Here is a 14198-nt window from a genome sequence, read left to right as displayed (position 1 = left end):
AATCTCTATTACAGATCAGTGGTTCTATAGTATTTTGTCATGCTGCGCCGCTCGCATCCAGTGTAGACACAGTGTTAGGAATCATTAGTTGTTTTCCCTTATAAGGATTCACGCTTTGGGAACACCCCCTAACCCCCCAACCTTGCGGATGGCAAGCGGACACCCCAACCTGGTCTGGGGTCTTCTTCACTGGATATTTCACTGTGGACATCGTCCAACGCCCATCCCTATTCTGAATCATCCCATCTCTGAAACTATGTATAGGCTTAAACAAAGTTTAGAGTTTCCCACTCAGAACTTTGTGTCGCTCATGTGCTTTCAACTCATAAACGACTTAACGCACTATTAGTCACAGATATCACAAAAACTTTTATGTGTTCTCTATGTTTTTCTGTGTCTCATCATCTCACAGACTCCTTTTCTCTTCTCCCAACACGTGCCCTGTAGCACAAAGAGTTTCTATTCTCGTCCTTCTGGTCATGTGAGTGTGGGGGTCAGGAGCTTGTGGTCAGGTTTACAGGGCCGCTATGAGCTCACTGCTGACCCCCAAACACAGCAGATGGCCCTCACTCTGCATACTGGGATAGGGTAGGGACGAGTCACTGTCCTGGAAAGACCCTCACAATGGAAGTAGATATCACACACACACACACACACACACACACACACACACACACACACACACACACACACACACACACACACACACACACACACACACACACACACACACACACATTTATTCTCATGTAGCCTCCTTGAGTCAGAAGAGGAAGCAGAGTGATTGTCCCTGCTTTCAGCCGGTTTAGTCTGTTGTGTCTTTGTGGATTTGGTTTCAGAACATTGACTTCATGACTTAAGCACAAGGTAAGGTGTGTTGTAGATGTGTGTGGGAGTTCTTACAGGTACAGCCTGATGCTGTTTGGTGTGTTTGGTGCATATGGGACTGTTTAAATCATCAAAGTATGCTGGAAGAGTTTGGATTGTTGTATTTACATGGATTGATGTGTTAATATGATGAATATGGTTGATATATGAATATGGTGTAAATTATAAGGACTGGACTGTTAATGTAATGAGTGCGTTTACATACAGTCTTAAGGAACATTTTTACTGTTGCTTGGTGAATTTTTGTGGACAAGATCCAGTCATTTCAATAGACATCTGCGTGATTAGGAATTTTGTATGAGGGCTAAAGATTTCTTCACGCAGTTTGAATTCAGGTTTTTCATGTGAATTTGCCGTGTTGACCATCAGAAAGCAGCTTGGTGACTTCACTCTATATATCACAGTCGCTAAATTTTTCACTAAAAAGATCATGTAAATGCCTTAAACAGTATTTGGTTATTGGTTAAATGGTTCAGATTCCTTTCCCTATTTTCGCTGTGTATGCAAACACACTTCTAATTTGCACATGTCTGTTTACATTTTAATGTCAAAACTGGACAAAACCTCAGTGATTTAAAATGTGAAGTGATTTCTTTTTTTAAGAGCTAGTTCTTTTAAAAATAGTTTGTAAAATGTTTTCCAGTAAACCATAAGCTTGGTGACCTCTAAATTAACTCGTTTCATTTAAGTCAAAGAAATTATTTAACATTAAGGATGATTTTTCCCCCTATTATAAACCTGAATAGATAAAACGATTGGGTGACTCTGAAATTAAAGGGTTAATTCAAACCTCCATGACTGACTATCTTCTGTGGAACATAAAATAAGATATTTTGAGAAATCTCTCTGTTTATTTTTTTTTCATGGAAGTCGATGCTCACAAAAACTGTTCCACAGAAGAAAATCCAACGCTATCTCATGACCAATTCGTACGTATTTTACGAGGTGGCTAATTCGTACGAATTCGTATGACCTCACTTGTACGATTTTATACGATTTGTCTAAACCCCAGTGACGGGTAGGTTTAGGGGCGGGGTTAGGTGTAGGTCATTCGTACAAATTCATACAAATTGTGCAACTCGTAAAATACGTACGATTTGGCAAAAATCGTATGAATTTGTACGAGAGTGGTCGTACGAATTTGTATGAATTAGTCACCTCATAAAATATGTACGAATTGCCGTGAGATCGGGCTGGAAAATCATACAGGTTTGGAACAACATGAAGGGGAATAATGGGTAATTCGTGAGTAATTTATGAGGGTTGTTGTTCTAGTGGCCTCTGTGTCATCATCCCCAGAATGCATTGGGGTTTGGAAGCATGACGGTGTCAGTGATGACATCACACTCGAAGAGGAAAAGGGAACTTCTGTTAGACTTGAAATGAGTGTTTTTTCCATTGTGTGAAGAAAAGATTTAAAAATCGGACAAAAAATTATAGACTGCATGAAAGAATGCAACAGGTGCGCTTCAGGTTTTCCCTTTCGGCTTGAACTGAACGGGTGCTTTGTAGATGTTTCTCTTGAGCCATGTAATTCCTGTAACAGTTTAACATCTCAGACAGTGCTCTAAAGCAATCTCAGTGCTGGATAAGATCTGTTTCCTGTGCATTCTGTGTGCAGTTGGCCATCTGTTGCAGAGGAAGATAGGTTTATTAATCTCAAGCCTCAGATCCTTTGTTGTAACTCTTGGTTAGAGAAGATTAGAGCAGTGCTGAACAGGCAAAGAGCCAGATTCCCTATCTTACCCACGAGGCCATGCTCTTGTCACTGGGCTGTATGCCTGGTCGCCCCAAAACAGTTCTGGCTCTGAAAGCCCATCTGACCTCAGATTCAGGCAAGTGGTTTCACTACGTTTTCCAAAAACAGACTGTGGGAAAACTCGCACGAACATCTCCAATGTTGATGACAAATCCCGCGAGATGAGAGATTGATGATGTAGGTTCATCATATGCATGAGTGCGTGTTGAGTTTGAACCATGGTAAGTCACTGTAAGTTGAAAGGTTTTTGGCTCACACCTGCACCCTCCTGTTCCTTATGTGGAGGCAGTATGGAAGTATGCAGACCAGCTGCAGCTCTTCTCAGCTGTTAGAGTAAAGAATCACAGAGAATCATGCTCTTATTTGTGCTGTCTTAAGTCTAAATAGGACTTCCTCATATGAAGAGTGATTTAAAGGGATAGTACGATTTGTTTGTGTAATTTTATATATTTTCTTAAAAAGCCTAAGCATACGTACAGGCATATAGAATAGTGCATCAAATAAATTAATAAAAAAAATTAAATAGTTAATAAATAAATAAATAAATATATATATGTATATTCAAAAATCAAATGCAAAAAAAAGTGAATAATCAACCAACTCCATAGCAGAATCTCAAGTGATCAAGGGTTTAGGACATTCCAATTCAAAACAGTAAAATTTCTGGTTGCCAGAAATTTACCGTATTAAACAGAGTAGGTTTTACAGATTTAACTTACATTTACATTAAAAACTGTATTACATTAACCATAAAATGTTAATATGCTGACCTATTGAAGTACTAATATCTGTTTTGGCAACCACCAAAAACAGGTGGTGATGAGAAAGTCACGTGATGAATCAAATTCTGGGAATGTCAATTTACATTTTTTTCACTGTAAATTATACAAGGACTTTTTTCTACTTCCAAAAACTGTAAATCTTACAGTATTTTACTGTAAAATTACATTAAATGTAAGGTTATATCTATTACAGTTATTAATCATATATAGTACAGAAACCAGTGTTAACCAGTTACCAGGTTTATCATGGCATTTTTACAGTCTTTTACTGTTTAAATCACAATCGTTTTTTAAGGGGAACCCACTGGAAAGGTTTCACAAGTAGTGGACCCTCGTGCAATGCAAGCAATGTTATACAGCTGAGTCAATGAGACGGAGAGAAGATAATGAGGGAAGGGCATTAAAAAGTGAAGTAGAGTGCAGCCATTAAAATAAAACCGTGAACTCCAATTAAATATTATAAAATCAACAGTACATAACAGGCTCCTTCCTCCAGAGTCTCCCAATCACAGGTCTACATCTGTAAAAGGGTAAATCTATTGAACTAAAACACATGGATTAGTAGATCTTCTGAATATCTTCAAGATACTATTACATTTTCTTCCACTGACCTGAGCTGAACCTCCGCTCTCATTTTACATTCGGCTTTTGTTACAATTCTGTTTATTTTACAAGCTGGGGTTTTCTATTACACCGCATTTTTGTTGTAAACAAGCTGTAAACAAAACCACTTGCTTGATTTTCTTTTACAGAATGCACTATATTACACCCACATCCTGACTACATTACCCATGTGTCCTCTCTCTAGGTCTGACTGGGTGGAGATCGTGGAGCCGCGCTCGAGGGAGCGCATGTATGTCAACCTGCTGACCGGCGAGTGCGGATGGGAACCGCCGCCCGGTGTCCCGGTCCGACAGTCGGACGGCAACCAGTGGTGGGAGCTTTTTGACAGCAATAACAATCGGTTCTACTACTACAACTGCACAAGCCAGCAGACGGTCTGGCATAGGCCTCAAGACTGTGACGTAGTGCCTCTAGCGCAACTCCAAGCCATGAAGAGGAGCTCTGAGGCCGAGCTGAGGGGTCAGGGGAGGGTGCAGAGAGGACCGGCGGATGGCAAGCAGACACCCCAACCTGGACTGGGGTCTTCTCCACTGGAGCAGGAGAGTGGGATGGAGAGGCCATCGTCCAAGGGTAAAGAGGACAGTCTGGAGAAAAGGAACCAGGGAAATAGGTGAGGATGTCTGGAACACTTCTTATGGTGGCAATTAAAGTGATAATTCACCCAAAAATATCATCATTTACTGATTATGATTTAATTCTGCAGTGGTCTTATGTTGTTTTGGACACTTCAGACTTCCACTGAGTGGATGAAAACACTTTTCTTCAACATATCTTCTTTTGTTTTCAACAGAAAAAAGTCATACAGGTCTAAAATGGCTGTGAATAAATGATAAGATTTCCATTTTTGGGTCAACAATCCTTTCTAGCTGTAGACATCAAAGCTTTGAGCTCTGCTTTCTGTGGCATACACTCTGACGGCTGTGTTTAATGGGATTTCTTACTGCCAGGGACCGCAACTTGAGTTACTTGTTTCACAAGCTTTGTAATGAGAAGTACTTATAGATCTGCCAACAAAAGAGAAACTTCAAGGTTCTCCTCCACAGAAATAAAAACTTGATCATTTGAAAATGAAGAAATTAAGACATAAATATAAGTATTGTTATTTTACAGTTGTTCAGCAGAATCAAATTATTATTGCAGCTACTCGTTCAGGAAACCCAACAACTAGTTTAATAGTTCCTTTTAGGTTTGCATAGGGGTGAAAAATTTAGAGAAACTTTCCAATTGTTTCTGAAAAATCCTCAAATTCTCCAAAAGCTTCCAAAAAAATCAAGGAAAGTTTAAAATATTTCTGGAAAGTTTTAGAAATGTTCTGCCCTTTTGCCACCCTAATTCCTTTGCAGATCTCTAGTTCTGCCCTGCAAAAGGAACTCCCTCTTTCATTCTCTCTCTTTCCCTCTCTCTCATACACACAGTTACAGTAGCTGTTGTGCCTATACATTGTATGGCTTGAAGCAGATGAAGCCAAGATTTTGTGTGTGTATGTTAGCAAGGGTCAAAAAAGACCAATGTTTAAAAAAGCATACAGCTATAACGAATAATTAAAAATAAATAAATGAACATACAAAAGAAGCATTGAAAATGAGGTGTTTTTTTTTTTCTTCACATGCTTCGTCCTCTCTCTGTTAAAAATGCCTCATCAGAACCAGTGTTGCCAGATTGGAAATGTCCAAGTATTGTACCAGAAGCTCAAAATTATCGTATTTGGAAGAAAATTATAGTACACGAGTCAAACATACAAAATACAGCTATTTATCTATACCAACAACTTTTTGACACAAACTGCAAATTACCACAATAGATAAATAACTAGGTGTACCTTACACCGTGTCTACACTGGACGCAAACGGCGCGACAAAATACTATAGAACCCATTATAATCAGTTATCATACATAATGGGATTTTTTTCATTATTGATCGTACATCATACAGAGGTCAAAATTATTGTACAAATATGATAATTATCATACGTCTGGCAACACTGATCAGGACAGTAGTTGAGCAGAAACAGAAAACTGACCATAGAAGAAAAAAAGGGTTATGCTAAAGTCTGCTGTAGTGCCTCTTGTGGTCACCCTGAGAATGCAGCACACATGGATTGCATTATTAATTGTGTTTTTGAATTATGAATTGCATCATGAATTGCATTTATGAATTTCTGAACCCAATAGTGCATGAAATTGTGCTTGGAAAGCTACAAGCATTTGTGTTCAGAGGATCACCATTTCAGGCATTTTGTTATTATCAAGTTTATTGTCTGATGAACACGGAGTATGAATATGTCAGAGTATATCTGTCATTGGAAGCCTTGACTCATTGGATAAGGTCTTACCTGGTCTGACACACATTGGCTTTCTGGGTCAGCCTCGTAGTCTCTTTGTGGGTAAAAATAGCATGCGGGTTCTGTTCTCTCAATTTTTTTTTTCATTTTGGACTCTTGTTTTGGCACATATGTGCTGTTTAACTGGTCGAGCGCCAGCTGCTGAGAACACAGTATATGAGAGAGAGAGAGAGAGAGAGAGAAACAAAATCAGCCTTAAATGGTCACACACTTTTCCTTGTTAACACACAACCGTTAACACACCCTGGAATGCACTTTTTCTGTGGTATTTAAAATGCTTTGTTAATACCTGTGTGCTAATTGTAGCTTCTTGGCTGGGACACCCTCACACATACTTCCACCTACTAAAACTTCAGACCTATTGGTTTTCCAGTAGCTGATTTTAGAGTGCACAGTTGTTTCTCTTTTTTTAGGTTAACTATACCACTCTCATCCAGTGTTGTTATTGTTAACTAAAACAATTACAATTGTTTTCATTAATTGAAATAGAGCTGAAATAAAATGAATTATAAAAACAAAAAGTACAACTTAAAAAAAAAAAATTAAATATGCTCCTTTTATGACTAACTAAAATAAGTTTAAGTACTAAACTAATTAAAATAGAAATAAAAATAAAGCTAAATCGAAATAATTAAAGAAAACAAAAACTAATTAAAATTATGAATGCACAAAAAAATGCTAATTTAAAAGTAAAAATTAAGACTGATAAAAGATTTGAAAATATGAATAAATACTAAAATGGTTATTAATACTAAAAGAACATTTTTCTCATTTCTCAAGTATCTTTCTTGCATGTTTTCTCTTAATTCTTTTTTTAATTATTATAGTTAACTAAAACTAATCATTTAAAAAAGAAACTCAAAAGAAATGTTAAATATGAATATTAAAATAAAACAAAACTATAATAGTGGATGTCAAAAACAAAAAACACAACATAATTACTAAAACTTTGAATTAAAAAAAGTCAAACTGTAGTAGTACCTCAGTGATACTAGAAACAGTGTAGGTGTTTTTTGTACAAGTTGTATGTGTACGTGTGTCTATCCACACGCTAGTTCTCAGGAAAGCAAATTAGCAGCTCACACTCAATTAAAAGTAGGGCAAGTTTTCCAGCCTGTACATATTTTTGGAGTGTGTGTGTGTGTGTGGTGCAGCTAGAGGACGTCCAGCGCAAGCTACCGTCAGAAGGAGTGTAGCCCAGTAAAGCTGTGCTGTTTTTGGGTAGAGTCAAGCGCATGTCCCTGAGTTCACGGAGGAACCCTGGTTCTCTTTACTTGTACACGCGTTGCATGTCCTGTGGATGTCAGAGAGGGTAAGAGCTCTACTCTTGAGGGGTTCTTGGGCTGCGTTTAAAACCTAGTGAGCTGCCTACTTGGATAACAACATTTGGGTGTCACACATATATCCAAAATGCTGTCTAGCTAGGCAGCTGACAAGATTTTGAGTTATGGTATGTTTGCTTTTTAGGAAGCACTGGTGGTGTTCTCCACCCATCTGGATATATGAGCTTTCATATATATATATATATATATATATATATATATATATATATATATATATGTGTGTGTGTGTGTGTGTGTGTGTGTTTATCCTTGTGCTAATCGGGCACTGGCATCATGGAAGGCTCTTCCCTCTCGCCTTTAACGTATGGGCCATCTCTCTGGTCAGTGTGTGTGTTCACTTTGTGAACGACTTTGAATGACTTTGTCATTCTTGTTTTGATGGGATGTTTTACTGTAATGCTATAGTGTCTTTATAAGGTTGTTACTTTCTATATTTGAGAGCAAATGTTGATCGCTATGTTGTTTTGATGTTTTGAATGCTGATCCCCATTATGCTAGGAATAGTTCACAGAAAAATGAAATTTTGCTGAAAAAGTTACTCACCCTTACGTTATCCAAGGTATAGGAGTTTATTTCTTCATCAGAACAGATTTGGAGAAATGTAGCATTGCATCACTTGTTCACCAGTGGATCCTCTGGAGTGAATGGGTGCCGTCAGAATGAGAGTCCAAACAGCTGATAAAAATATCACAATAATCCACACCACTCCAGTCCATCAGTTAACGTCACATGAAGTGAAAAGCTATGTGTTTGTAAGAAACAAATTCATAATTTAGGCGTTATAACTTTAAAAGTGTCGTATGATGCGATTTCAAATTTTCCTTACTCTTTGGAGTGTTACAAGCTCTAGCTGAATAAAGAAGATCTGTGAAGTTGCAAAGACTAAAGTCTCAAATCCAAAGAGATATTCTTTATAAAAGTTGAGACTCGTTCACGCCCCCCTGTAACGGCTCGTTCTAACACACCCCCACATCTCTATGTCACTATGTGGGAAGATTTGCATAACGCCGCCCAGATGTTCATGCAAAGAAATAAGGTGTAAATTTTATTCTCGCTGTAGTATTGTTGTTGCCGCCGCCACCATGTTGTATAGACGCTGTGTGTTTCACTGTGAAAGAGAAACTACTTTGTTTGGACTTCTAAAAGAGGACGATATTTGCTTCGTCATGCCTGGAGCTGATCCATGCTGGTCGCTGAGGAAATACATCAACTTTGCACTGTGGATCGCCGCATAGGCTTTCACCGTGGAGTCCAGCCCGGGGTCATCACATGTTTCGTTGAGAAAGTGAAACTACTTTGTTTTTGCCTTCCAAAAGAAGACACGACTAGAAATCATGTTTATATCACGTTTATAATGGGTTTTATGTTTTTGTCTCGTCACTCCAAGCCGGACAAGGCATCACAATATGTTAAGAGGCGTAACATTTCCGTCACACGCTTGAGGCATTCGGCCAATCACATCCTGGATAGCTGGCCAATCAGAGCACACCTCGCTTTTCAGAATGATGAGCTTTGTGAAAATCGATGCGTTTCAGAAGGCGGGGCATAAAGGAGAAACAATAATGTACAGTATGTGGAAAATAATGTGTTTTTTTAACCTTAAACCGCATAAACACATTTCATTACACCAAATACACAAAAAAATGTTCTTTTTAGCAGCATCATATGACCCCTTTAAATTGTTGCTTTTTCAGCAATTTTTAGCAAAATTTAATTTTTGGGCAAATTATTCCTTTAACTAGCTTAACCAGCACGACTTGATGGGTTGATTAGCTTGCTGGTGAAACTAATATGTCAGCTTGACCGGCATAGAACCTATTGAGCCACCTACCTAGACAGCATCTTTGCCCATGATATGCTCATTCGCTATTTTTTTTAAGACCAAAATCATGTGCGTGCACTTTCAAAATAAAAATTTTGCATTACTTTTTTTTTTTTTTTTGTGTTGTTTTACAGTGAAAACTCACCAGTAATCATTATTAGTAATTGCATATTATTAATGTAATTATCATTATTTATGTCATTTGTCTTACTGACAATAGAAGTACAATTACATGGACATATTTTGTGAATAATATGTTCTGATAACCCGATGCTCTGCGTGGCTGGTCAGTCCCTGCTTTTACAATTTTGTGATCGTTTTGTTTGGATTTAGAATTATGGATTTTGATTAGCTAATACAAATTTTCAGGTTATTTATTAAAATAAGACAAAAAATAAAAGCTGCCGCTGATAAATGGCAATTGGTTGAATTTGCATTAATTCTCGTGATTTGTGTGTAGTGCTGAGTGTTAAGAGATTAGTCTCAGAATGGGGTCTTGTGACTCAACTATTTTCTAAAGCCAGAGACAGAGGGAATTATGGGTGTCTTCAATCTGTCTTTTCTCTCTCGCTCTTTCACTTTTTCTTTTATTTCTGTGAGGTTTGTCTGGTAAAGAGGATTGAGGTGGGCAGCAGTAATCTGTCTCATACATTCTCGCATTATGTGCTTCTGGAGAAGGCAGAAATCCCTTCAGATTAGAGCTGAGAACAAAAGACTGGTTTAAACCCTCGTCCCCTTTACCAGACGCATCCCAGCAGAGAAAGACACCGAGATGAGAGGAGCCCAGTGGATTGAGAGAACACAACTGTGCTTAAAAGAACAGTTCAGCCAAAAATAAACAATTATGAAAAATCATTTACTCACCATCATGTGGCTTAAAACATTTATGCTGTTATTTATTTATTTTATTTAGTTATTTATTTCTTGTCATGTGGAACACAAAATGTAAATTTTTGAACTTTTACATACAAAAACAAAAAGTTACAATAAGGAAGCAAGATGTTGTTATTAACTTAAATTAAAAGTATTTAAGTTTGTGTTAATTGAATAAAATAAAATATAAATTTAATAAAAAAAGTTGAAATAAGTTGAAGTATAAGTGCTAAAAAACTGAAATAAAATAAAGTTAAATGCAAATATTAAAAAGCACATAAGAAAGTTACTCAAACTTAAACTAAAAAATATTAAAAACTGAAAATATAAATAATAAATCAAAACTAATCAAAATAGAAATAAATACTATAATAGCATATAAATAATACTAAAATATGACTGCATACTACACTAAGTTGCCTTGTGTGCTGTTTGTGTGCTTTTGAGATCCTCACGCAAATCTGTCGTATGGTTATATCACAACAAGTGATATTGACCACTTTTATAGTACTTTTATTAGTTGCATGAACCACTTTTACAAAAAGAGCTGCCCATGAGTTTTTCAGAATGTTCTACTTGACATGAAAGTTACAGTTTATTGGTTTGGACCGGCAAGATGATAAAAAGTTTTGATGAGTAGTTAACAGTCAGTCTGTTTTCACTGAATGTGTTTTTAGTATGTGATGTTTGAAGAACAGCATGATATCTGGTTTAATCTCATGACAGACCACCTCATGGTGTTTTTTTTGTTTTGTTATTGTTTTCATTTATATCTCTGGATCCATCATCCTGCGTGCGGAAGCTTTAATTGGATGTGTCCTTTCAGATCTTGTTATATTTTCCTCTGTGGGGGCGACGTTATATCTGAAATGCAGATGTACCAGTGGCACATAGTCTTTAGACAAAAGGAACAGGTAAATTGTTCACGTTCAAAAGTTTGTAAATGCAGCATCACTAGTGCTCATTCTTACAGGATGGGATTTAAACAGACTGAAGATTTAGAGACCAGGATATCATAAAGACTCAAAAAACACAAAAGTCCATAATTGTGACCCAAGTAGCCTATATTTGTTATACTATAATATAATATTTTAATGTAATAAAATTATTTAATAATTTAAATTAAGATTTATTGATTATAAATATATTATAAAAATATTTGTATTATTAATATTAAGAATAAAAAATAAATGTTTATTAAACTTATGTGTCTTCTATCATTATATTGGTCATTATAAAATATATATTATGAAAAATCATTTACTTGCCTTCATGTTTTTCCAAACCTGTTTGCTGTAAGAAAAAAAAAGGCCTAAATTTATGATAATAAATATTATATTATATTATTTTATATTATAATCTTATCTTAATATCATTATTAGCTACAACTACACCTGTATTTTAGCAGCCTAACCATTGATAAAAATAAAATAAAACATCTATGTGTTAAAATGTCAGCATTTTTTAGATTTTAAGAGCTCTGCAGTTCTGGAAAGCACACCCTAAAGTTTTGGCCAAGCCCAGACTGGCATGGTGCTGCACACACACAGACACACACACACACACACACACACACAGTACTCAGAGAGGTATTCTCATGCTTCCTGGCCCAAGGAGGAGCAGTCCACCGGGGAACACAGAGATGCTCTGTTCACTAAATGCGTAGCAGACTTTAAGGTGGGCTGACTGGTAATGACAGGAATACAGGTGAAGAAATGAAGGGAGGGATGGAAAAAACAAAGAGGTAGGAGATCTTCTGCTTTTGCTAAAATGGAACAGGCAAGATTAGTAACATCAAGTACACACTAGAACTATTTACTCAGCAGTGTGTGGGCTGTATGTGTGTGTGATTATAGGGCTGCAAAAGATAAAGGAAGAATCAGAGACAGAGGGCCACCCAGCGGGACACACACTCATGCTTTTTATACTCCAGGGTCTGTCCTGGTAAACAATGCCGAGGTGTCTGGAAAACACCAAATTCTATTTTAAACGAATTATGAAATAGCATCACGACCAGCCTTACACAGTAACACTGGCATAACCACAGGTATTAGTTTGGGGGCGGAGCTTTCTGCATGATTAAAGTAAAAGTCACTATTAAAAAATCACTAATTTCATAATTATAAAAAAGGCATGATTTATGATTCAACACTTTTTTTTTTTTTTTTTAACCATCTGGTTAAAGTAAGTTCTATTCCAAGTGCAGCACGCATGAAGTTCAACATGGTGTAAATGTAAAACAAATGACTTGTTCAATATCTTTACAGAAAAGATGCATGAAATATGAAGGCAAATAGTGCACAAGCTTGTCTTGAACATATCCTTTAGGATCAGAAACTGCTACATATTTCTTAGCTAAATGTAGTCATTTCATTTTAGAGGTCAATTCAAAAGTCAAGTTCAAATTCAAAATGACTAAAAGTGTAAAATTATTATTAACAGTAAATGTTTTGTAAAAACAAAGAACAGCAGCCTGTCATCATCATGCAATCATGAAATATTAGACATACAGTAGTAGCTCTTTACAGGTTTTTATTTCACTGTGCTGATTCTTCATTGTTTTTTTTATGTAAACATTGAATTGATAGATGTTTTTGACTGTTTTGCTCATCTCTCATCTTTTGTAATGTCTCACGCATGAAACAGAATTCTAAAAGTGTGCCACTAGAGTAAAAAAAAGTAACTCAACTTGTGTCTAATAACCTTGCATTTTTTCCCATTCCACTGCCCGATCACATATTTGTCAATGCAAAAAAGATTTCTGTGTGAATAGGGTATATTTGTAGCAATAGCCAAAAATACATTGTATGGGTCAAAATTATTGATTTTTTTATTTATGCCAAAAATCATTTGGATGTTAAGTAAAGATCATGTTCCATGAAGATATTTTGTAAATTTCCTACTGTAAATATATTCAAACTTAATTTTGGATTAGTAATATGCATTGCTAAGAGCTTAATTTTCCAACTTTAAAGGCGATTTTCTCAATATTTAGATTTTTTTGCACCCTCAGATTCCAGATTTTCAAATAGTTGTATCTCAACCAAATATTGTTCTATCCTAACAAACCATACATCAAGAAGCTTATTTATTAAATCTCAATTTCGAAAAATTTACCCTTAAGACTGGTTTTGTGGTCCAGGGTCACATTTGTAAATTTTAAATTACCAACCAAATAATATTGAATACATTGTAAATTTTCAGTGTATTTCCAAATGTTTGCTGAAGTTCTCAAGTGACATTAGGAGGGTCACTGAGTTCATAGAAACCCTCTCACACAAGACCCACGTGTTTTAGCTGTCTGTGTTTATGCCCCTCTGAATACTTGCCATATTTTCCTCTTCAGTGGCACATAGCCATGAGAAAGACACGTCTTCACCATGGTACCCGTTCCCTGAGAGTCCGAAATGGAGGGAGATAGATGTATTACATTACGCTCCAAAAATGCTGTCATTTGTTGATCACGTGTGTAGTTTTTGTTTTGAGTGTCATCGTATGATGTGCCAGCATGTACTTAGCTCTCACATTGACAATGGCTGTGCTAGACTTTGGTGACATTTACACTCTAATCTGTTTGTCCTGCGTCACATCACTCATGGCCTCATTCAGAAAGTAGGCTATTATCAGAAGAGCCCTGCTGTATCATTGTCACACAGCCACGGTGACTCACTTCCTGCCATGAATCTGCTGATCCTAAATTTATATAATCTTTAATGCATGAGCAAAGAACGCCTAGTTTACACTGACAGCAGCTTTATTTTTGGA

General features: G+C 36.6%; 1 protein-coding gene across 3 annotated transcripts in view; it reads left to right on the top strand.

The window, feature by feature from the left end:
* The window catches only part of LOC109066766 (rho GTPase-activating protein 39-like), a 58397-nt gene that overhangs the window by 20241 nt on the left and 23958 nt on the right, over positions 1-14198 (top strand). Inside the window, exons 1-2 of one of the 3 annotated variants that reach the window (XM_042712805.1) lie at positions 729-867; positions 4238-4663. In XM_042712805.1, the coding sequence (XP_042568739.1) occupies positions 4281-4663 (383 nt within the window). In that variant the 5' untranslated portion in view covers positions 729-867; positions 4238-4280. Of the gene's footprint in view, positions 1-728; positions 868-4237; positions 4664-7551; positions 7708-14198 lie in introns of those variants that run through there. The other 2 variants (XM_042712804.1, XM_042712806.1) reach the window with 2 other exon arrangements.

Source organism: Cyprinus carpio, chromosome A23, assembly GCF_018340385.1.
Source record: "Cyprinus carpio isolate SPL01 chromosome A23, ASM1834038v1, whole genome shotgun sequence".
Taxonomy (NCBI): Eukaryota; Metazoa; Chordata; class Actinopteri; order Cypriniformes; family Cyprinidae; genus Cyprinus; species Cyprinus carpio.
Note: the sequence above shows the minus strand (reverse complement) of the source record. Positions and strands in the feature narration are given on the sequence as shown.